Source organism: Eretmochelys imbricata, chromosome 19 (genome assembly GCF_965152235.1).
Source record: "Eretmochelys imbricata isolate rEreImb1 chromosome 19, rEreImb1.hap1, whole genome shotgun sequence".
In the NCBI taxonomy this organism is placed as follows: domain Eukaryota; kingdom Metazoa; phylum Chordata; order Testudines; family Cheloniidae; genus Eretmochelys; species Eretmochelys imbricata.
The window spans coordinates 8,426,769-8,451,227 of record NC_135590.1 but is presented as its reverse complement, the minus strand read 5'-3'; the positions used below and the strand labels follow the sequence as shown (position 1 = coordinate 8,451,227).

Sequence of the window (24,459 nt, the reverse complement as noted above, 5' to 3'; positions counted from 1 at the left end):
CTGCCATAGGCATGGCCATAGCTGTTACGGATGAACCACTTCCCTCCGTTCTCTGCCCCCCCCACCCACTGAAAAATGGCTCTAACCTTTCCTCTGTGCCATCCTGACTGCAGGGGTACACCTCAATGTGCCCATTTCCAGTCACGGAACTGGGCGGGAATATTGGCAATAAGGAAACACTATACACTCAGAGGGTGGGCAAAACGATTTTCCAGCCAGGCAACTGTCTCACCGAGGGATTGTGATAATCACAGAAACCTCGCAACATGACGGGAGGGAAATAGAACCATGCGTTTTTCTTGCAGCCTCCAGAAATCTGTACTGCACCTCTCAGCCCATCCCCTAACCTGATCAGGCAACTTCTCTGCAGGCTCCGAAAACTCTGACCCCCCCCACTTCCACTGCCTCTGCTCCCCTGATCTGTACATGGGTGTATCCCCGCCCCTCCAGTGGGCGATGGCAGCTATTGAGAATGCACCTGAACTGCATGGGAGAGTCACGTCACCAATGGCATCGGAAGGAAAACGATAACCACGGAACTAGAATTAGTGCAGGAGAATCAGTACTTGAGGCTCTTTCATGGCCACAGGAAAGGTTTGTTGACAACCAGCATTACCACGGACAATCTCTGACCCAGGGAGCACGGCGCGCTCCAGCACCTGGCTGTGCATTTTCCACGGTCCTGCCTGTTGTTGGTACTGATTAGCTGCATTCCGGTGCCACCTGAGTCAGGGTAGAGACGTCGTCTACCCTGACCAACCAACAGGCCAAATTAATCCCTGGGATAATGGAACCAATAATCTGAGAGTTCACGGCCTCCTCCCCCCGGCACACGCACACTCCTGCCTGGCCCACAGCGCCCCAAACTGCCAGACGCTTAGTGGAAACTAACTGGGCATTTACTTTTTTTTTTAATGCTTAGTTCTTCTACGGCACTTTCCAGCTATGGGGCCTCACAGCTGTTTCCAAAGGCGGGATTAATGCTCAGTCCCACTTTACAGATGGGGAAACTGAGGCAACTAAACCAGGAAGTGACTTGCCCAAGGTCATGTGATGAGCTATGGGCAGAGCCAGGCTGTGACGAAGTGGGATCGTTCTTAATGTTTCCTCTGAATAGTGTGGGGGTGCCTCCATTTCCCCTAGGCAGTTCTTAAGTATCTAGGTGGTGGGATAAGGGTGAATGATCGTTGCAGAGCCCTAGAGGGCTGGTGTGTGCAGGGGTCTGGACACAGAGAATGGCCGACACCCTGTTTTCTGGCAACTGATGGCCTGGGCCCTTCCCCCCTGCAAGGTGAGAGCTAAAGGGTTGGGGAACAAAGGAATCAGGTGCCCTCCTGGCTGAGGAAAGGGACAAAGCCCAGAGGAGGGGGGGCTGGAGAGAGTTTCAGTTTTGGGGCTGGCTGGGGACATGGAGCGAAGGGCAGACGTGGTTGTCTGGCTCACTGCCCCCCAAAATGGACCCAGCTGAGGGATCCTGTTCTCTGCACCTACAAGCTCTGTTTTAGACCATGTTCCTGTCATCTAATAAACCTCTGTTTCACTGGCTGGCTGAGAGTCACGTCTGTCTGCGAAGTCGGGGGGCAGGACCCTCTGGCTTCCCCAGGACCCCGCCTGGGCGGACTCGCTGTGGGAAGCACATGGAGGGGCAGAGGATGCTGAATGCTCCAAGGTCAGACCCAGGAAGGTGGAAGTTATGTGAGCTGTGTGTCCTGAAGACAGTCTGCTCGCAGAAAGGAGACTTCCCCAGAGTCCTGTCTGGCTTCATGGGAACCAGTTCCAGAGCATCGCCCGGGGATGCCGTGACAAGTGGTGGCAGCAGCAGGATGTACTGCACCCCATGGATGGTGCTTCCTGCAGTAAGTGACTGGGGAGCAGTAAAACGAAGGGGGATTGACGAGGACCAGGCATGCTGAAGGCTCAGAGAGGAGCGGTTTTGGGGGACGGTTAACCCCTGGGAGTGTGTGACCAGCGAGAAGGACTGTGCAGTAATGGGGTCCCCCGGGGACTGCGGTGAGCAGTCTCAGGGGCGGAGGAGCCTGCGGCTTGGCCCTAGGAGAGAGAAGGACTTTTGCAGTAACAGGGTTCCCCTGGGGATTGCAGCGAGCAGTCCAAGGGCAGCTTGACCCTGGCAAAGAGGTGGTGACCTCGAGAAGGGCTGGCACACTAGGGGTTCTCCCTGGAAACCGTGGGGAGCTAAGAGCGCACAGGCCTGAGTGTCCACAACAACTTGGGAACAGCGGAGTCATAGAACCTAGGAGTCCTGACTCCCTGTCCGGTAACCAGGATCCACAGAAAGACGTAGCAGAGCTTTAGGAACCTGGTAGATGGGCTAGGGAGGATTTATTCGAGACTCCTCCAGATCCCCCCTTGTGCCCCTCTTTTCCCACCACTCATCTGCTTCCCCCTCATGCCTCTCCACCCCCTTTTGTGCTCCGCTCCTGACTACATGGGAAAGGAGGGGGCTGGAAATTACCAAAAAGCAGTTTTTGAACGAGAGGCAGGGCTGATCCTACCGCTCGAATGGCCCCCAACTCCTACAGGATCCCTTGGGGCCAGCTCATCCTCTTCTCCAGCTGGGCCCCACCCATGGCCCCACCCCAGTGGGCCCACTTGCAGCTGCAGGGCGCCTCCCCTCCACTCCCACAGAGGCAGGGACAGTGCCAAGAGCCTCATTCGCCCCATCCAGGAGTGGCAGCAGGGGATCCCCTCACCCTCCATGTCTGGAGCAGCAGCGGTGCCCCTCATCCCCCTGTTGGCAGGGGCCCTTCAGTACTTACCTCAGCAGCTGGAATGTAGGCCGGTTGGGCGTGCTACTTACTCCTGATGCACACTAAGCCCTCTGCAGAAATGGTGGCAGGGAGTCTTGGAGTTAACACCCCATTGGGATGCACATGGCCAACTCATGTTCCAGGCTCTCAGGAGACTCAGGTAGACTTGCTGCCCGGGTTACACTTGGGCCATGTTTTCACACTTTCCTTCCAAGTCACAAGTACTAGACATTTATGTTTTTTTTAAAAATTAATGCTGAGAATCTGATACCATAATCACAGGACTCCAGGAGCTGAGGCCCTGGGCATGGGCCTATGACTTCATCTGGCACAGGAGGACCCTACTGAGGGAGGGCTGTTGTCTGAGGATGGAAGACCATGGAGCCTCGTGAGGGTTGGGGGGAGGAAGATAGTGGAATTATCCCTAGCAGGAAATAAGTAGGGCTGATGCCTCAGTTTCCCAATGCATAGAATGGAGATAATCCCCCCCATTCGACCCCAGGGGTGTGTGAGGGTTACTGGATGATTCTAAGCACCCTTTGAGCTCCGTCCAGGAGCTGTGTGTTAATTCTGTAACACAGACTTGGAGGGAGACCCACGGGTTGCAGAAAGGATGAGTTTGGAGGAGACACCCGGAAGTCAGTCTGTGGCCATATGGCTAGAATGCTGGCTGCAGCCTCTCTGTGAACAGTCCTCTTCATAAAGAACCAGTTTAGTTTTACAAGCCTGGAGTCTTCATGTTATTACCCAGCACGTATCACATGAAACAACTTCCAATCCTTTCTCTGCCTCCCTCCCGCTTTCCCAATGGGTCCTACCTATTCCTCCCAAAGCCCCACCGAGTTTGGCAAGAACACTTCCACTTTCCATCTCTGAACCTTTATTACTATGGAATATTCAAAAAACCCAACAACACGGTTATAAAAACGAGTTCATGGGGAAATGTGAAGCAGCCCGGTTTTGAAATGCTCTGTGTCCTGGTGCTGGGTCAAATATAAAACGAGGCATATTTATACATATATAAAATATAAAAGGAAGGGTACATTAGAAATGTATAAAACAAATGGCTGACAAGTAGTATTTACATCCGGGGTGAGGTGGAGGGGCTGTGCCCAGAGCCAGCAGCATCTGTTTAGCAGCCACATTTAAATGCATCTGAGAAAGTCTCTTTGGAGCGAGGAGCTGCCAGCTTGGATGAGCCCGGGTTGGGTGCTGTTCAAAGGTTCTGCATGATCGATGGTTTAGTAGAAAGCTGATGCCTGTGGTCGATTCAGCAGCGGGCCAAGACAAAGGGTGAACAAAAGCATTCGTTGTCTATGTGTAGGCTGCCAGTGGACAGCCATGTTAGCAGATCTGCTATTCCAACCGTGAAACAGACGCTCTGACCTATTGCCTGGGGGGAAGAAAATACAAAATACAAATAATAATAATAATAATAACAATAAATTCAACCAAGAGAAGTTCCACGTTCACACGGAGAACGGATTGTCCAAGCACTTCTCAGAACCAGCGTCTCCCCCTGCCCAGGGGAATGTGTTCAAGTAAAGGCAATGAGGCGAGCCGTGAGGTTGTGTTCCGTTTGGGTCCAACTTGCCGGCTTCAGGAGAGAAGTCCCAGCGTAAGTGCAGCCCCGGGCTCCTTAGAGCTCCTTGAGGATGATCTGGATTTTGTCCTCTGCTTCCACTATGTCCAGTAAAAAAGCCATGTGATTGCTGTAGTGCTGAATGATGTTGTTATCCATGTTCACCAAGATGCTAGGAGAGGAGAGAGACTGGATTAGGGGAGCGTATTTCAAACAGTCACTTCGGCTGCAGAGCAGTGGGAACTGGGACATCCTGAATTCTCGTCCTGCCTTTCCCACTAACTTGCCATGTGGCCTTGCACTGCACTGTGCCTCAGTTTCCACACAGGTGAAATAATAGGACTGACCTACCTGGGCCACACAGGTGTGGGGAGGATCAAATAGTCCTTTATAAAGTGCTTTGAACATGCAAAGCTCTATACAAACAGCATGTGTTCTTGTTACTAACCGGTTTGTAATCAGACCCGTATTGTGACAAATTGGCTCCTTTCTGGGGCTCAGCGGTAAGCGTCGGGTGGCTCATTTCCACTTGGGAAGCCAGCTTGCTCATTTAACTACAGCAGTGGGCAAGCTGGGAAGGCACACACAGAATATGGCATTGTCCACTTTATCCTACCCCAGGCTTCACGGCATTGCCGAGTTGGGCTGCAATACGGAGGAGTGACCGGGAGAGTCTTTTCCACTTACAACCGCCAAGATCCCTGTGCAGAATGTAAGCGCTGCTGTATGCCCGTTCTCCCAGAGAGGCAGAGGCAGATTAAGGTTTTGTGGGGCCCTGGGCCAGAGCAAGTGGGAGCCCCTCCCCATCCCTTCTGCTTGAATTCCTCCTGCCCCTCCCCCCCGTGCTCCTGCCGGGGGGGAAAAGGGGTCGGGGCACAGGGGCGTCCCCCTCCCACCCCAGCGCTCCTCTTGGGGAGCATGGTTGGGGCTCCTCCCCTGCTCTCCAGCAAGAGCACCAGACAGGCAGAGTGGGGCAAGCCCCTGCGGCCCAACCCCGGGGTCCCCAGCAGGAGCGCTAGATGGGCGGAGTGGCCCAGTGGCTAATCTGCAACTGCAGAGAAGAACACATGCAGCCTGAACATACAGCATCAGCAGGAGAGCCAGCACTCCAAATTCTTGGCTCCTTCCAAGGGGCCACATCTTTCCTGGCCGCGGACTGCTTACAACTTCAGTGACAGTCATAAAATCAACTGCTTGGAACCAGAAATTATAAAGGGCAGGGGGAGAAGCATTTCAACAGCTGATTTAAAGCCAAGGCCATGGCTCCCCGTCATACCAGAGTTCCTCATTAAAATATAATTGATGTCACAGGGCCTCACACAGCTACATTCCCATAAATCACAGGAAGAGCTTGTAACCGTTTGGAAGCGGCAAAGAGAACAAACCATCTTTCATTGCACAGAGCACGTTCCCTCCAGGTCTCTACTGGGATCATTAATGGGGCAATAGCATTAACTGTGCAATACTCAGAAATAAGACGCTTCAGTTTCCAGCAAATCTAGTAATTTGTCAGGCACAGAGGACAGGACAGACCCTCAGAGGGTGTAAATCGTCAAAGTCCCTTGGCAGTCAATGGAGATACATCAGTTGACAGCACCAGAGCATCTGGCCCATCCATTCTAAGACAGTGCAGAATTCAAGGAATGTCAGATTGCCTTTAAAACAGGAAGTGCATCAAGCAGGTGAAGGGGCAAGTTTTGCCTTTTCATTCAGATTTGTTAATTACTTGCTTTAGAACTGTGACCGGAACTCAATAATTTGCTCTTCTCTGCACTTTTCAGAAGATCTCAAAATGCTTTATAAGCAGGTTGATTTCCTATATCTAGGTCCTTTCAGCGGAGGGCATTAAACATGACCCATGGGCAAACTGAGGCACAAAGTAACTTGTCCAGAGCCATGTAGCTGTTACACAAACACAACAAGGAGGCCCCAGCCTCTTTGGCAATGAACATGGGAGAGGACAGAGATCCAGAGGCTGTAGGGGCAGATAGAAAGGTGAGTGGATGGGCAGGGGCAGAAACAAAGCCGTCATGGAGTAGGATGACAATCTACCCAGCTGCCAAAATCCCCCAACCCTCCTCTTAGATTCTTCAATTGCTTGTCCACTTTTGTACTAGGAGTTCTGCTTTGTAAGCCGACTCCAGTCGTCCCAGATGTAGACAGCTGCATGCTGCTTTAAACACAGAGTGGAAGTCTAGGGCTGTGTCACACAGGTGTGTCCCACGCTGATGCCTTACGCAACCGAAAACCAAGGTGACTTTAAATGACAAATGAAGCCTCTCCAAAAAGTCTTTCATATTTCATCCACCTACAGCTGGGAAAGGCACCCAGTCTGGAGGCGTCTTGTCCCACCCAGGCTTATTTCAGCTTTGAAAGTGCTACCCACTGATAGAGTGGGTGAACACGCCAATTCGGACTCAAAAAAGAGACAAGTGTGTCCAGTTGTTAGAGCAGGGGGCCGGGGAGACTATTCCCAGCTCTGCCACCAACTTCCTGTGTGACACTGACCAAATCACTGCATCAGCTCAGTTTCCCCATCTGTAGAATGGGGACGCTACCTGCCTACATCAGGCATTTAGCAACCCTCTGGTGAAAGGTCCACTATAGATGCTGAGTAACATTAAAACTATTAACTGAATCGAACCTTCATCTAGGTCTGAATCAGACACAAGCTTTATGGGACACTGGGAAAATTTGGGTCAACTTTCTTCAAGCTGCTCTGCACTTTTGACCAACATGGAAGGAGAATCTTTGGACACAAAGTTACACGAGTTCTCTCCAATTCATCCTAGACACAAGGCAGTTGGAGTCACACAAACCTCATGCTATTGGGTTTCCAGTCCGATTTCTCAATCAAAAAGACTCAGGTAAGTCCTGAAGAGAAATCCAGGTAAATCAAGGTTGTTCCATTGAGCCACATTGGTTTATACCAGCTGAGGCCCACAAAGTAAACGCCAAGGAAAAAGAGAATTGCTTAGGGTGAAGCAATAGGATGAAATCGTGCAAAAGGAAAATTAAGGCTAGGAGAGCAGGAAACATTTCACAATATCCTAAGATCTAATAGATTGTAGCAGAGTTTGCATCTGAGTAAGATATTTGCTCAACAATAACTGGTGGCAATGAGTTCCAAAGGTTAATTACAAGTTGGATATGACAGTATTTCATCTGATCTGCTTTACATGTGTTGCCTTTTAATTTCCTTGTTCCTCTGATTTGGGCAGGGATAAGAACCCCTGGTTGATTCTATCTCCCAAGCATTCATTACTTCATATCAGATATAGTAACAAACAAAAATCAAGTTATAGGTGGTTCCCGCAACCAGACAGGACCCTTTCTTCCCCAGCCTCACAGGAACTTATCTGGGTAGGGGACTCAGATTCACACAGCCAGGTAGCGTAGTCAGTTCTGACTCAAGATAGCAGTAACAGCATAGTTACCATCTGATGGCTGGTTAGAGCCCACATCACAGGAGGCATCCCAGAGGTCAGTCTCAGCAGAGAGGCCATTGATGGTACAAACAGGGGATGAGCTACCCTGGTTTTCAGAAGGAGCTCCTTCAGGGCTGAGGAGGGCAGGTGTGTGTGTGGGGGGGTGGGGTGGGGGAGACTGGCACTGCTGCTGCCTATGCTATCTTGGTCTTTGGATAGAAGATGCCAGCCTCCAGGGCTACCAAGCTGACGCTTAAGGCCTTGATTCAGGAACAGGCTCAGGTTCCTTCCTAACTCTAAGCATGTGGCCGGTCCCAGTCAGGGCTACCCGTTTGCTGAAAGCTACACCCATATTGAAGCACCCTCCTGCCCCTGGGCCTTGAGCCGTGGGATGGGATTTTCTGATGCCAACGGGGCTTGTTGCTCTGTTCCCACTGACCTCAATATCAAACTGCCAGGCAGACACCAGTGCCGAGCGTGTTAGAAGACCCACCCGGGAAGCCCACTTCACTCAGACCTCCTCACACCGACCTCAGCAGAACAGGACAGCAGCAAGAGTCACTTTAACCTACCCCCGGCACACGCTAGCCGCTGCCAACATTCTGGGCCGGTTTCTTCCGCCTTGTTAGACGCTTGTCAGGAGCCCCGTCACCAAAACCACCTAATGCACAAACTGGCGTCAATCTAATTCTCCTGTCTCCCTCTGCGCTAAAACCTGGCCCTGTGCCAGTAAAAACAATTCATTCATTTTCCAGGCAGTCCCTGGTGCTTGCAAGGCGCGATCATAGCTGTGTGTGCATGGAGGACTCACTGTCTAGATTTACGAAAATAAGCCTGGCAGTGGATGAGTCTTTCCTCATTCACTGGGGGAAGGGAGTGGTTCAGAGTTATTTATTTCAGAACTCGTTCTGGAAAATAGCAATTAGCTCGTTCTCAGGGATGCACCCCTCCACTGAAATCAATGGATCCCCAGTTGGTGTAAACCCATGTCGTTCCATTAAAGTCAACAGAGCTATGCCATTTTACACCAGTGGAGGATCCTGCCCATTGCCAATAGGGATCAAGCCCTGAAGGGTTTTTCACATGTGATTAACACTTCCACAATTGTACAAGAGATGCCAGCTATAACTTGGTGTCTCTGACTGCTAGGAAAACAGAGAGCAGGAGCTGGCTTTATTTGCACATATCTCAGCATGCTGGAGTAACAAGGCCTGTTTAAAGAGTGTTTCAGCTAATGCCCCAGAGCTGCGCAGGATCTGCAAAGAAGCTATGTTCAGCAAGTGCCATATTGCCCTGCAAACTCTCAACAAAGCAAAACTCTCCCCCCCACCAGCATCTTGGGGGCAGTCATAGGTTACCTTAGAAAGAGAATTTCCGAAGCAGCAGCTTTGGGGCTGAACCGGGAACCGAAAGGAGAGCAGCAGTAGGCATGCTCAGGCAGATCACTGACTGGGGTTTGGATTCACCTTCAGTGAGGTCCTCCAAGAATCACTTAGTCTAAACTACGAAAAGGCTGATTCCCAGAAGCCCTTTCCCCAGGCTCCCCCAACCTTGCCTAAGCACAAGCTCTGCCACATAGGGGAGACATGTTTGTCATTGGGGGGTGTTCCCTATCAGGTCTGATTACACCTCAAAAAATCACACTTTGCACATGGTTTGGTTACAAAACAACCCAATCTCCCACCTGCGGCGCCAGCTCCAATCTTCAACTTTTTTCTCTGGGGTTACTTAGCAAAGAAAGCAAGATGCTGTACAATAACTTCAGGTGAAATTCTTGATCTCTTTCCAGGCTAAGGATCACCTCGTGGCTAGGAGGGATCCTTCAACTTCAACAATCAAAGCCTCCCTTTCAGACAATGGCAGCTTAACAAAGCTATTTGCTCTGTCTCTGAGGAGGGCATTGCTATTATTTGCTGTTCGTTGCTCCCAAGTTATAATTACAACAGTACACAATAACGTCAAGCTGCGGCTTGGTGGCCCAGGACCAGGGTTTTCCAGACACAACAAGCACCTCAGAGGTGGGTAGGGCACAATGAAAGCACACTCGACGTAGTCTTTGTCTGGCAACATGAGCCCTTTGACAGAAGATTAGTGAGAGTCCTGCTGCATGGCAAACCCGTTCTCATGAGCTTTATTACAGTATCAAATGATCAGCTGAGAACAAGCTGACAGTGCTGCATACCCCTCAAAGTGTCTATTCCCATAAAAGCTGCCACAGTGGGTCACCCATTGTCCATCTTGCCCAGTATTGTGTCTCCAACAGTGGCTCATACCTGAGCTTCAGGGGGAGTGTACAGAGCAGGGTAGTTATGGAGTGAGCTACCCTTGTCTTCCACTCCCAATTTCTGGTTGTCAGGCTGAGGGACACCAAGAGCACGGGGCGACATTCCTGACCATCTTGGCTGATAGCCGTTGATAGACCTGTCTGCCATGAACATATCCAGTTCTCTTTTCAACCCAAATAATTGTTTGGCTTTTACAGCATCCCCTGGCAATGGCCAGTTGTGCATTGCGTGAAAAGTCCTCCAATCACTTTGTAGGGCAGGGTAGGGACAGAGCTGTCCTTGAAGTTAATCTCCCACACTGCCATGGCAGGATGTGCAGACATCACCATGATGACAGTTTTACTCTTCTGAAGTCATTGAAGGAAACTCTTGGACAACTCAACCCTGGGAGTGAAAAGGCCACCGGCTTGTTTCCAGGAAGTCATTAAGGAGCCATCTCTAACAGCTAACAGGCAAAGGTGTGAATCAAAAGTACCAGAGTAAAATACTGTCCAACACGGACATTGACTAAAGCTGCCTTCACAAACCCTGTGTGGTTATCAAAGGCAGACTCTAAGAGGACTTTCCCAGTCTCATTCATTCCAGTGTTAGTGGAGATGGAGCCCAAAGTTCTCAGAGACCTCTTGGAAATTTTTTACATCACCCCTGAATTTTTATTTTCCATTGAATTCCATATTGGATTGGCAGATCATCAGCTGGTGAGAATTTGCATAGTTCCATTCATGTCAATGCAGTGACACCAGTTTACACCAGCTGAAGATCTTGCTCAATGTACCTTAACCATGATCTGGAGGGACCACCTATAGGGGAGAGAAGGGAGTTCAGTCTAGGGGTTAGTCAATCCTTGGGACTATCAACACTGGGAGCCAGCTAGTACCTACAGAGGTGGTGCTTTGTGATATGAACATGCTGGAACCAGGTGAGACTCACCCCCTCTGACTCATTTCACATGAGCCACCAAACCACCAACAGATGGTAACAACCTTCATTACCACTGACTTAGCTCAGGCTTGGAAGGTTGCTCTAGACAGGGCCTGTTGTCCCTAGCACATCAAACCAATGCATCAAAGAACAACACGTTTTCATAGTGTTGCTTTCAGCAGGAGATACAAATCCTTTTCTTAATCAAGGCAGGAATGTATGTCTAAATCCATGTTAACGTTCATTCTGTCGGGGCATCTATAAATTCAGGGTGCGTGTTCACATGTAGGGTCTGACCATCACCTACCACAGTCCAGGAAGGACTCCCATGGCTGTGGATCACTCCAGTAGTGAATGATGGCTGATGAGTTGGCAAAACTGGGAGAGGAGGTGCCCTGTTTGTACCTAACCCTTGTGAAGAGTCAGTGGAACACAATGCAAAGCTTTCTAACCCTGCTGTTTTCTCTGCAGCCCAACAGGCTAGTCAGACTCCACACTGGCCAGTCCTGATCCGGGCAAGGCCTGATGCCAGTTATGCACACTAGTTGTGAGAAGCAAACATTTGTCCCTCGCAGATTGAGATAAGATAAATTCACTCTAAGCTCAGGCTTTCACTCTGAGAGATCCTCCATTAAACCACCCAGCCAACTCCCCCTCACACACACCCTTCCCGAGGAGACTTCACCACTCAAAATAAAGTTAGTACAAACAAACGTTATCCCAAATCTTTAAAGGGCAGAAAGAATTCTGTGTTTTACATGCTCCAAATGGCACAGACCTCACATAGCTTTGGTATTTATTATCTTGTTAAAATACGGTTTCATCCCGTGGCAGGGCACCAAAGGGTACAAAGATCCTAGGCGCCCAGTGCAAATGCAGATCAGAGATTTGCTTACCCGCGTTTGCATTTTTTATAGACTTTATAGATGCTTTCTTCAGGCAGCCCATATTTTTCTGAAATCTGCAGGAGAAAACGTGACACTTTACAATCTTTTTTTTTTTGCACATTCAAAATGAAATTCCAGCAGATAAAATAAAAGGGATCTTTGCCTTTGGGTCACTCCTCACTGGAGGAATTCCCCCCGCCGCCTCCTTATAAAAAAATGCTAGAGCAATGATCGACCACACTGCGGCTTATACTGGGGTTACTACAGTAACCTGGCCTTTTGCTGATGCTGCACGGTTGAATGGGAATCAGGAGACCTGGATGTTAACTCCTGGCTCCACCACGGAAGCGGTACGTGACCTTGGGAAGTCAACTCTGTTCCCCTTCCCTTCCTTTCCCCATCTGGTCCGTTTGGGCCCCAGCCCTGCAACTTCATGTGCACAGAGACTAATGCACCTGTGCAAAGCCTCTGCACCTTATAGCTTTTGGTTTGATGCTGCCCATTACCAACAGAAAGTGCATGTCTGACTCCGATAGCCCTGAATCCCTTCCGATCACGACTTTTGCTGAGGTTCTGGGTCAAGATGCAAAGGCTTCTAGCATCATAAGCACTTTGATGATGCTCTGAGCAGGTTTGGAAGCTGAGGGAGAGTTTTACATTCATTCTGCAGCATTTTCTCTGAAGGTTTTTGGCTGCATTGCCAGGGTGAGGAAGCTATAACCTGACATTCTGCAACCTGCCTCTCCTCGGTTTTTAAAAGTTCGCAAAAGCAAAAGGCCCTCCCTCCCCACCCCCACCCAAAGCACTGCCATAAAGGCACCATTGGATCATTTAGGTTTATTGTTTGTTTTATTCCACCCCCCGAAAGAGGAGCTAGGGTTATCGAGGATTCTTCTGATAATCATCACAGAAATATGCCTTGTGTGTTCCTCAAACAGAAAATTCCAACCCAAGGTGGATAGCAGGTAGACTTGCCCTGACTTCAGATCCCCCGCAGACAGAGCCAGGGAACGGTGAGGGATGTTTTACAGCTGAAAATATGAAAACACTGTAATAAAAGGAGAATCCCAGGGCTTTTATATTGTGATCTGAACAAAAGCTGGAGAGAGCTCACCTCTCACGCCACAGCTCTCAACACATCAGATGACTTTTTCACTGGCTGGAATTCACATCAGAAAAAGTCATCTGATGTGACGGGCTGGAATTCTTAGCACAAGGCCCATGCACCATTTAGATCCTCAAAACAGGGCAGACGGGAGATAGAAGTGGTGCAAAGTCCTTGTGCTGAGCCCCTGCACAGGGAGTTAATTCTAACACCTGCCCGAGCACAGATTTCCTAAAACACACTGCAGTTTATGTGGCATAGTCATGGCACGAAACTTACAGCATTCCTGAGTCCTTGGAGATCTGGCGTCTTCAACATGAGAGCATCGAATACTTCCTCGGATTCCCTCCGCACATATAACAAGACTGGGACAGACAACAGGCAGCTTTTAAACCACTGGTTGCAGGTGTTTGCAGCGCATTTCCAAAGCTTGTAGGATCCCATTTAAATGAAGATCCTGAGTGAGTTGGGCCAAGTGATGAACCACTGGCCAAACGAATTGAATTCCCATCGGGGAAGTTCTGCAAGCTGTTTGGGGCAGGGACCCTCTGTTCTGTGTTTGCCCCGCACCTAGCAACATGGGGGCCTGGGCTGTGGTTCGGGCTGCTCAGTGCTACGATAATCTCAATAATTACAATACCTCTCTTTGCATCTTCTTCTTTGGCTAGTTTGGAAGGTGAAGGGTCAAACTCATCCGAGAAGGAGGGACAGCTCCGTTTTAATGGCAACCTAAGTAAACACGAGAGGAGACCATCAGGAAGATGTATGACAGAAGCAAACTTTCCAACAGTTAAAGCGGAGGTTCCCAAACACCGGTGACAGAATCATTACCGGAGCTGGACTGTGGAAAGGACACCGAGGAGAACACCCCTTTCCTTGAGTGCAACAGGGTCTTCAGTGATCACAAGCGGTGAGGGTTTTACATCCCAGGCAAAAGACATGTAACGTCTCGGGATTATTGGGCCCGGTCTAAAAGCTGTTGAAGTTAATGAGGGTCTTTCCACTGACTTTTGGATCAGGCTAAGGCGGGTATCTGAACTTCCCACCTCAGTGATTTTGAAAGCAAGGGTTTCTCTCTCTTTCAGCTTCCTTTACAGCTGCCTCTGCCTTTGGCTACCTTAGCCCTTCCGAGCCTAGTCAGGGATCATTCTGATTTTTAAGCCTGTCGCGTCACCCGATTAGCCCCAATAGTCTTTCGGGGTGGTAAAGGAAACATTACAGCAGTCTTTTTGGGAGGTGGGGCTGTGTGTTATGAGAGGCCGTTCCACACCGTTACATGATAGAAGACTTCACTTCAGGCAGATGGTGCACCTGTAGGTAGCCGGTATGTGTGCTAAGCTCAACAGGTATCAAAACAATTATTGGCCCGAAGAGGCAAAAAGATTGATAAGTCCAAAAAAGACGTGTCCTTTCCTACCTGTTAACGTTGTTAGAAACAGCAGCTGCAGGAAGCACCTTGAATGAAAAGAAAAAAAATTGTTTTAGTTTAAATTTTGTTTTAAAGAGCCCATAATCTGCCCCATGATGGGCTCCCCACTAAGATCCTCATTCTCACCGTCGACATGACGGCCCAATCCTGGCCTTGGCTACAGCCATGCAGCTGAAGGCAGAATATGGCTGTGTAGGGTTCAGGGGAGGGATGTGCATATATGGGGTGAAATCTTGGCTCCATTTAAATCCAGGGCAGTTTTGCCATTGACTTCAGTGGAACCAAGATTTCAGCAATGGATTCTTAGCTTATCCCCGGCTGCTTGGTCTGGCGGGAAGCTTGGCATCCCTTGTAGAGCAGCATTATCCCCTTTTCAATGGGAAGGGCCTACCCATCTGCAGAACATTCGGGAGTTTGGGGGCCTGTGAAATGCCTTGTTGGGATGTGCCGTGGGGTGATGCAGTAGCATGACAATGCTGTCATCACTGGAATAGAATAATTCAGCCGGGGATGGAACAACATGGGCTGGTCTCAGGTTTGCAAACCCGGCTGATATTTTTGTTTTAAAGGTGGATGATTTTTTCCTCTTATACCGTCATTTCCCCCAGGAAACTGTAATTAAAGAACAAACACACATCCACGTCTTTCTGACGAAGTGAAAGCCTGATAGTCTCCTCCACTGTGATTCCTGTCCCACAGACAACAGTCCAGAATACACATCTTGTCAGAACCAAAAAGAGCTTGAATCTCGCAATCAATTCTGAATCCAGAGCCCATGGTTTCTCAGCAGATTCTGGTGTGGCAGACCAAGTTCTCCCGTTCCCTAGCTTCAACACTGTTGCACCAAAATATCATCCTGTTGCAAGACGACGTGGTGCCGGGACGCCACCATGTTGTCATGGCTGAATTTGCCCATTTGGACAAACTCAGACAGGTGGCAACTCAACTTCTTGAGTGATAGCCTCTGGAGCACTACTGATCACTTGTGAAGCCCAGCTCTTCCCAGCTGGAGGGAAGACAGAAAGAAAAGGAGGACTTGTGGCACCTTAGAGACTAACCAATTTATTTGAGCATGAGATTTCGTGAGCTCCAGCTCACTTCATCGAATGTGAACTGTAGCTCACGAAAGCTTATGCTCAAATAAATTGGTTAGTCTTTAAGGTGCCACAAGTCCTCCTTTTCTTTTTGCGAATACAGACTAACACGGCTGCTACTCTGAAACCTGGGAACACAGAGAGAGGCAGGGGAGAAGCTGAAGGATATCCCACAGGTGGAGGTGTTTTGAATGGAGGAATTTTGCTAGGGGTCATTTTCTGAAAATGCTTTTACTCTTTCCAGCTCAATCCACTGTGCAAATTTGCAGGTAATCCTTACACAGCCCTTCTTGAAAAAAAGCTTTTCCTCAAGTTCACCTTTCCGCAAATTAAATCTCCCTTGGCCTTGAAATTGTTAGTTAATAAAATTGACGCTGTGGGTTCTTTTCCTGTACACGATGCAATTAGTGTCTCTAGGACCCACTCCACTGACCCAGCTTTCAAGTTATATGTTTGTGTGTGTGTGTCTTCGGGATACGTTTGTGTGTGTGTGTGTTCGAGGGATGTTTTAACAAGGACTTACCACACCACATCTCTGAAGATTTGAAAAATGGACATTTGGAATAAACAAGACCGGCTCGGTTTCTAAATCCGTCTCCGGCCTGAGGAATGTGATTTCGTTCCCTCGAAAGCCAGACAGCAAACAGCCTTTCAAACCTACGGGAACAATAGGAAATCTCATTTCAGAAAAGCTTTGCCAGTCTGCAGCTTCCTCACATCAATGGAAGCTGTCACGTTATGACAGAGATTCATCCGCATGCACTGAGAACAAACAGCCCAAAGCTTTAAGAGTTACTCACGTGTTACTCATACAGAGTGCATGAAACACAGGATATTTCTCAATGAGCGGTGAATAAAGCCCTAACTCTCATCCATAGATGGATGAGGTTGGTGTGCAAATTTAGGACAGTTCATGGCCTTTACCCTTAACTGTTTCCAAAGGAGGTTTTATTTTATTTGTCCTTATTGGAAGAGCCATTCATGCTGGTGAAAGACACTAGCCGACCTGACGAGGAGGAGCGCTGGCTGGAGCCTACCAGATCAAAAGGCCCCATTGGCACAGATGAGGAAGGGGCCACAGAACCCAGACATCAAGTGAGCATGGGCAACAAAAAATAAAACAGGAATGGGGGTGCAGGTCACAAAATGAGCGAACCGGAAGGAGACACTGAGCAGAGAACCTCAGACAGCACCCACTGCACCGAGACTGAGTCCAAAGAGTCAGTGGATGCTGCCCAGAGCAAATGTGCTTGGATGCATGCATGGACATGGGACCAGAAAAAAGTCCCACAGAGGCAGAGAACCCTTCTGCTCACCCAGCTTCCTCCTCCCGGACTGAGAGACGGCCGGCGTTGGTCCCCACCAGGAGGAGGTTAACAGCTCTGGAGACAAGCCCCATTTAACCCCAGAATGGGTATAGCAGGTGCGAGCTCAAACGCCTCACTCATGGCTTGAAGGAACCGCCTCTAGGTGCCCATTCAACAGGCCCAAGACCATCTCATTGCCCTTGGACCCCTGGCCATCACTGACCTTGGAACTGACACCCGAGAGGGGACAAGTGATGCGGCGTGCAGAGAATGAGCCACCCAGCCTCCCCGGACCTCCTCATGAAGGAACCATCTGCCTTTTGTTATCCCCCACTGTCTGTTGGCTCTAGTGCGTGCCCTACAGCTGCCCTGCTCAAATAGGCTTGCACAAGCAACAATTGTCGAATATTGCATTGCATTAGGAAGGACAGGGCTGTGGTAAGTAACATAACAAATCCCTGTTTCACACTCTCTTCACCTGCTTTACATTATTTCACATTCCAACGGGAGCGACACATTAGCCCAGTTCTCAGCTCTCAGACAGTGCTCAACTTTTTCAAAGCGTTCCCAGCCAGGACTAATAAATCCTCCCAACACCTCGCTCAGGCAGGTATCATCGCTGGGACAGTGAGACGCAGAGAGAGGTTAGGTCTATCTGTCCATCTAAGCACTTAATCTCTGTCCATCTCTGCAGGATCTGAGCAAATTGCTCCAGGCTACACAGTGCGTCAGCGGCAGAGAGCCCAGGTTCTCCTGTCTCCCTGTCCTGGGCACACACTGTTTTCTGGCTCTGATGCTAGTTTGGGTAGATCTCATCCTTGTACACTGTTTACCAACTCACTCTGGGCCTGATCCAGAGCTCACTGGCGTCAGTGGAAAGACTCCTATTGACTTTAGTGGGCTTTGGATCAGGCCCCTTGTACCCTCCCGGTCACTAGTCCTTATACTAACCATTGTTATTGGAGTCCAGGCATTTCCCTTTCCTTCTGAACTGCTTGCGCTCATCGTCTCGCATTTTCCTCTCTGCTCCCTGTGGGGAAGGTGAGGCAAAAATTAGCACCAGGTATAGGGTTAACAGTACTCTGCTTTACAGCAAACATCCCTGGGAAACTGAGGCCCAGAGGGGCTAAGTGACTTACCCAAGGCCAAAGGACAAAACTGTCTCAGAGCTGGGATCAGCACTGAGGTGTCCAAACTCCCAGGTCTGGGCTCGGATCACGTCTTACCTTTACCTTTTAATATGCTAAGAAGATTGGGCTAAATTCCCTGCTGGTGCAGCTCCATTGCCTTCAGCGGAAATTGCGCGTCAGCAGAGAATCTGGCCCATTGTTGTTGTTTTTACTGGACATTTGCCTCTTAAATGGGGAGCAAAAAAAGGCCGCTAACCCTCTCAGTCTCCATAACAGCAGCACTGACACGGAAACAATGTTCTGTTTGTGGGGCACAGCAAGGTTTGAAAAGGTCCAGTCAACGAGCCTTTTGAGAACAGTCATACTGGGTCAGATCAAAAGTCTATCTAGCCCAGTTTCCTGTCCTCTGACAGTGGCCAAAGCCAGGTGCCCCAGAGGGAAGGAACAGAACAGGGAATCGTCAAGCGATCCATCCCCTGTCGCCCATTCCCAGCTTCTGGCAAACAGAGGCTAGGGACACCATCCCTGCCCATCCTGGCTAATAGCCATTGATGGACCTACCCTCACTGAACTTATCTAGTTCTTTTTTGAACCTTGTTATAGTCTTGGCCTTCACAACATCCTCTGGCAAAGAGTTCCACAGGTTGACTGTGCATTGTGTGAAGAAATACTTCCTTTTGTTTTTTTTAAACCTGCTGCCTATTCATTTCATTTGGTGACCCCTAGTTCTTGTGTTATAAGAAGGAGTAAATAACACTTCCTTATTTACTTTCTCCACCCCAGTCATGATTTTATAGACCTCAATCATATCCCCTTAGTCGTCTCTTTCCCAATCTTATTAATCTCTCCTGATACGGAAGCTGTTCCATACCCCTAATCATTTTTGTTGCCCTTTTCTTTTAATAATAATAATAATAATAATAATAATAATACCACCTTGTTCTTACATTGCACTTTTCATCAGTATATCTCAAAGCAGTTTACAAAGGGAGAGAAGTATTTTATAGATGGGGAAACTGAGGTACAGATAGGGGAAGAGACTTGCCCAACATCACCCAGCAGGCCAGTAGCGGAGCAGGAATAGAACCCAGGTTTCCTGAGCCCTAGTCCTGTACGTGCTTCATCCACTAGGGCACAATGCCCCCCTGTTGAGTTAAATATGACACTATCTACCCATCGCCATCGTGTCTGAGCACCTGACTTTGCACTTGATCCGCCTCAGAGTGGAAGACTCTGTGGTGACTGGAAAACTAGTGGAATTTTAAGAGCGTAAAATGTGACCAATTGAAAGGGGAGAGAATTATTAGTCAAATTACGTAAATCTTTTTTTAATTAATACACAGTTAACTTCATTGACTAATTAACACTTAGGATAATGGAAGCCCTTGTTAAAAAAATTCCACATCCCAAGGGGCAGGAACTCACAATAAACAGCCTGAACACCTCCCAGAGGTCTTTCAGGAAAATAAGACCAGACCTTCCTGATATTTCTAAAGTTAAGAAAAAAACACCCCCTTTTAAAATGGAAAATATGGGCTAAACATCAGGAAAACCAAACCCTGAGAGCTACAAGACTGCAAATCAGCCTCCAAAGGGAGTGGGGAAAGTCTCAACTCTTGAGTCTTTGATAGGACTAGAGAATAAGTTACAGGGCAGAATCCTACTTAGGCCAGGGATGGATTAGATCCTCCAACAGCTCTGTCCATCTCTAACTTCTGCAAGCTCAGTGATCCAGACACACTGGCTAAATCAGTCTCTTCTCACCAAGATGGCTGAACCTGTCTATTCAGGGTTCTCATCCTCGCCAACTCATTCAGTGGCTCCAGGTCTTTTGTGCTAGTTTGGAGTGAGTATAAAATTCTCTGGAAGCAGTTCTCCCAAGGGAGGGAGAGGCTGTCTACCTTATCGCAGAAGATCTTGATCTGGCAGACGGCTCGGTGCACCAGCCGGCTTGTCCCAGGGCCGCAATCGTAGGTGTCAATCTGGAGGTTTAAAGGGACACCCTTCACTCCTTTCTGGGAGGAGAAGTCTGTACTCAGACAATTCACCCCAATAAAAACCTGCAGATAAGAAGGGAGAATGGCACAGCTTGAATGCTAACCTGCAATCCCGGGATTTTAGATGACAGAGGGAAGGACGTCATCAGAGGACAATTGACTCTTCGGTTTCTTCTGAGATTCATCCCTCCAGCCTTCCCAACTTTCATCCAGCCAGTACCCAACCACTCCTCACCAGCTTAGATCTAGCAGATTCTCTGCTGCCCTGCACTGCCTGCATGCAGTCATTTACACCAGCCAGGAGTGGGCTTAACGCTATTATTCTGATTCAGTCGTGCTGCATGCCCTCTCTGCACTGGTGTAAATGGCTGCCCCAGATGCAGAGGAATGGCGAATCTGATCCTAGGGCTGCACTCACTACATTCCCCATCACGACCACATGCTGCCTCTCACCTCTGTGCTATAATAAAGAGATCTCCCCTCCTCACATCTTCCCATCTGCTCTTCACAGCCTACTCCCCGCAGATGGTACAGTCCATCCAGAGGGACACTTTGGTTTGGACAAGTTGGATATTCTAATGATGTTGCAACCTGTTCCTCACAGCCCTGCCAAAGGCCTCTCTGAGTGCTATTAAGGCGACAGAAACGCTCCAGTCACCTTCAGCGGGCCTTGGGTCAGGCCTCACGTTTGCCTGCGAATATTCTCGCTGAGATTTCCGTTGAGGGGCAACGCTGCCCGTTGGACTCGGGCACGCCCCTTTGTTACACACAGACAGGAGCCAGTTGCAGAGACGGAGGCAGGCTAGATCACCGCACGACTGGGCTCCCTTTGGAAATTAGTCCTTGGCAGGGAGGCTGGAAGAATTAGTATAGTCGGGGGGTGCTGAGAGCCATGGAACCAACCTCTAAGCCTTGGATATGATGGAAACCACTTCAAGCCACGGGGTGCGGCAGCACCAGGAGGCTTCTGCAACTCTTGTATTGGGAGCCATAGTACTGTTGCAAAATTCCAACAGGACCCTCAGACCCCCTATTTCCAGCACCTACAGTCCTTGTTAGTTAAATAAATAACTCTTCCTGAAACCTGTCTCAGGCATCACTGTCTGAACAGAGCGAGCTGCGGTGGGAAATGTGAAGAGAACGCTGGGCACTCACACAGCCTTAGTTCCAATTCCAAACTACAAACTCATCTGTGCAACCCAGATATTTTCCCTGGAGCTTTTGGAGACAAATACTAGGACCGGTTCCCTCGGACGGTGTAAATCAGCACAACTTAATGGGGCCTGTGCGGAGGATCTGACCCTGAAGTCAGGCCTAGCCAATACTTCTGGACCGAAAAGAAGCCACTTATCTGTTGCATTAAGTGTAACGGCAAAAAGAAGAATTATGAATGACAACTCGCATAAGAAGTACTACAGACAGCCCTATATAGCTGGCCTCTCTTGGCAGCTCCCAGACTTTTCAGCTCTCTGAAGTCTCACCCTGAAGTAGCCCCAGGCCAGCGTGCGGACCAAAGTTTCTGGTAACAGCTAAATTGTGTTTGGCTGCGGTGCCCCCAAGGGCTTGCTGCATACCTGGCATATTTCCATTCTTGACAACCGGGCCTTGGAGGCATTTGTTAACCTCTTGGGGTTGTAAAAGACAACGGTCGCCTTTGGGCGGAAAGCAGGGCTCTGTGGAGACCCCAGAGCAAACCAAAGGTTCCCCAAGCTACTCATTTAAGAGACCCAGGTTTCTTTTCCTTTATGGTCTGTTTTCTCTGGGCTTGTTTGTTTGTTGACACTCCTTTCACCTTCTGACTGAAGCTGGTAACACAAAGTACTAATGGGGACCTGGTCTGAGCAGACACACGGGAGACCAGAACTTTCCCTGCTGTGTTAAGCTCCGATGTCGGTAAGAAAATCTCATAGATTTTAACACCAAAAGGAATCATTGGGACCATCTAGCTGATCTCCTGCACAGGGAATGCCGTTTGGCTATTACTGCATCAATGTGGAGGAGGGTTCTTGTTCCTTAAGCTTTTGGGGGGGTTTTGTTTTCTGGGTTTTTTTTTTTTTAAACTTGCTTTGCCTATATGCCTGGCCCTGACCTCTGATGAAAAAGGCTTTCTTCGGACTTAAAAACCCACCAGCACTAGAAAAACAGATCCAGGCCTGACTGAGCTGTAAGCGTAATGTTTATTAGCTAGTGGTGATGCTTAAGCATACAGAAAAGCCGGGGGCTCTCCCCCACTACCCTGGTAAATAAACAGGGTCAGTGACGAGAAATAGATTTTTGGATTCGAAACCCCATTTCTCGTTCAGCTGAAGGGAAAAAGATGTGCTCAGCTCAGAGACAGGTGTACTGTAACTGCCTCAGAACAAGCCCTCTCCTTTCCCCTCCGTGATTGGATCATACCTTTGCTTCTTCGTTAGCGTTCCACACGAAGGACAAAGCGTTGTATGCCATCTCGTCAATGTGCTGCACTGTGTTGAAGTTTTCTTTACAGTCGGCTGAAACGCATTTAACGCATGATTTACCCTTTGACTGCCAAACTAGTCACTTCAGTGGCCGCCGTGACGTTTTTAGTCAGGCATGCAGTTCTACACATGCATGCAAAATGACGTCTTCTGTGTGGCGTGACCTCGCTCGTACAGTGCATGGGAGGTCCCGCCGTGTGGAGGATGCCCTTGTGTTCTACAAAAGGGCACGTTCAGGGCACGTGTTCAGGGGGACGGACAGAATCGTCCCATGGGCACAGCCAGTCCTGGGTATACAATCGTCCCATGGGCACAGCCAGTCCTGAGTTGCGTACACAAACACACCACTGCATCACAAGTGCTTTGCATTTCTAAAATAGCTGTCAGAGCATCACTTCAGCCTCCCCACACACAAGATAGGTGTTTCGTTCTTTATACAGTTGGATCAACTCAGATGCACAGAGGTTAAGGAACATGCCACAGAAGAGCCAATGGTGCTGAGTGGTTGAACCTGTTATTTACACCTGTGAAAAGTGACTGTAGATCTCTGCTAGATCAGACCAGCAGCTTTTTACAGGTGCAAATGACTACAAGAATCTGAGCTCGTGGCAGGACTCAGACTAATTCCTAGGGCCAGATTCTCTGACTCACTCTGCTTCCTTTGTGCTGCCTGGGGTGCAGAGGGAGTGGAGACTGGCCATAACTGCCTTGCTGCAGAAACCGCCAGCTTGGGAAAGACTCCAGAAGGCACAGAACAAGTTCATGAACCTCCCCGCCACACCTTCCCATAGCCCCCAGTGCAGGTGATGTGTTGGAGGTGGAAAGGGTGGCGTTGGGGTGGGAGGGAGTAGTGGTTGGAGTGCAGTGTGCTCTGACTATTCCCAGCCAGGGAATGGTCCCTTAGGAACTTTTGTCAGCTGGCATAATTTAGAGCAGCCACCCCGGCTGTTCTAACCTGCACTGCGGTCAGTTCTAGAGCAGAGTATCAAGGAGCCATAACCTGGTGCTCAACAGCCCCCACCTCGCTCTGCTGCACTCAGTGGAAACAAAGTGCAACAGAGAATCTGGCCACTAGCCTCCTGCTCAAACCACTAGGCTATGTTTTAGGTATCTTACTGGATGGACAAAACACTTGCATATGAGTTATCAGGTCAAGTTCAATGCACTATAAGAATAACCATGTGCTGGCAAGGGAGAAGGTCTTTGCCATCTTGGACTTGTACGATTTAACAGGAAAAGGGTAAGATTTTTCAAAAGTGCCTCAGTAATGTGGGAGCCTAAGTCTCACTGACTTGGCTCCTATGTCCATTTGGAAAATGGAATTTAGGCTCCTAAAGTCATTTTGGTGCTTTTGAAAATTTCAACCTAAACCTTTAAAAAGTACCCAGAAGGAAAGGCATTGACGCCCACAGGTCATTCTGCACCTTCCTAACGGAGCTGGGAAGGAAAAGGTTTTCCCGGCCTGTGAAAATTTCACAGATTTCAAAAAATCTTCCCATCCCAACGTAGGGCAAAAAGGCAAAATCTTGAAATTGAAAAACTGGGGAAAAAAATTGGTTTGGGTTAATCAAAAAAATTTTTACAGAAAAACTGGAATTTTCCATTTAGAATGATGTCAAAACAACCCATTGACAATTTCGAAATTTTTCTTTTTTTCTAAAAAAATTTCCAAGTCGATAAATTCATCAAAACCTTTCTGGTGAAAACTTTTGGTTTCGCCAAATTGGCATTTTTTAACAAAAAACATTTGGTCAAAAAAATCCCTGCTCAGCTCTGTTTCCAAACTCTGTAGCTGAAGTTGCCTTAATGTACATTCAAAATGGGCATGGAACTTATTCTAAAAATAACCGAGAGCACCCACACATTCAACCATCACCCCTGGGAAAGCCCCACTGCGTACCAACGTCAATGACTCTCTGCTTGGCAGTCGGCTGTCGCGAATGCCAGTGCTTCCAGAATTTTAGCTGCTCCGTTGGATTCTTTTCATTGTCAAAAACGACCATCACAGTACTCTGAAAAACAAGCAGAACAGCCCCACATTAATATGTTAGTCATACTTAGCTCTGG

At 48.7% G+C, this 24,459-nt stretch overlaps 1 protein-coding gene across 1 annotated transcript in view; it reads right to left on the bottom strand.

Annotated features, from left to right (window-relative positions):
• Positions 1–4,407: 4,407 nt before the first annotated feature.
• Positions 4,408–24,459, bottom strand: part of GRHL3 (grainyhead like transcription factor 3) — a 29,294-nt gene continuing 9,242 nt past the window's right edge. The window contains exons 6-15 of the mRNA XM_077837905.1: positions 24,293–24,404; positions 22,331–22,425; positions 19,838–19,996; positions 17,758–17,836; positions 16,013–16,156; positions 14,394–14,418; positions 13,617–13,705; positions 13,256–13,341; positions 11,881–11,945; positions 4,408–4,522 (exon numbers count right to left, since the gene is read on the bottom strand). Of these exons, the coding sequence (XP_077694031.1) occupies positions 4,408–4,522; positions 11,881–11,945; positions 13,256–13,341; positions 13,617–13,705; positions 14,394–14,418; positions 16,013–16,156; positions 17,758–17,836; positions 19,838–19,996; positions 22,331–22,425; positions 24,293–24,404 (969 nt within the window). The remainder of the gene's footprint in view (positions 4,523–11,880; positions 11,946–13,255; positions 13,342–13,616; positions 13,706–14,393; positions 14,419–16,012; positions 16,157–17,757; positions 17,837–19,837; positions 19,997–22,330; positions 22,426–24,292; positions 24,405–24,459) is intronic.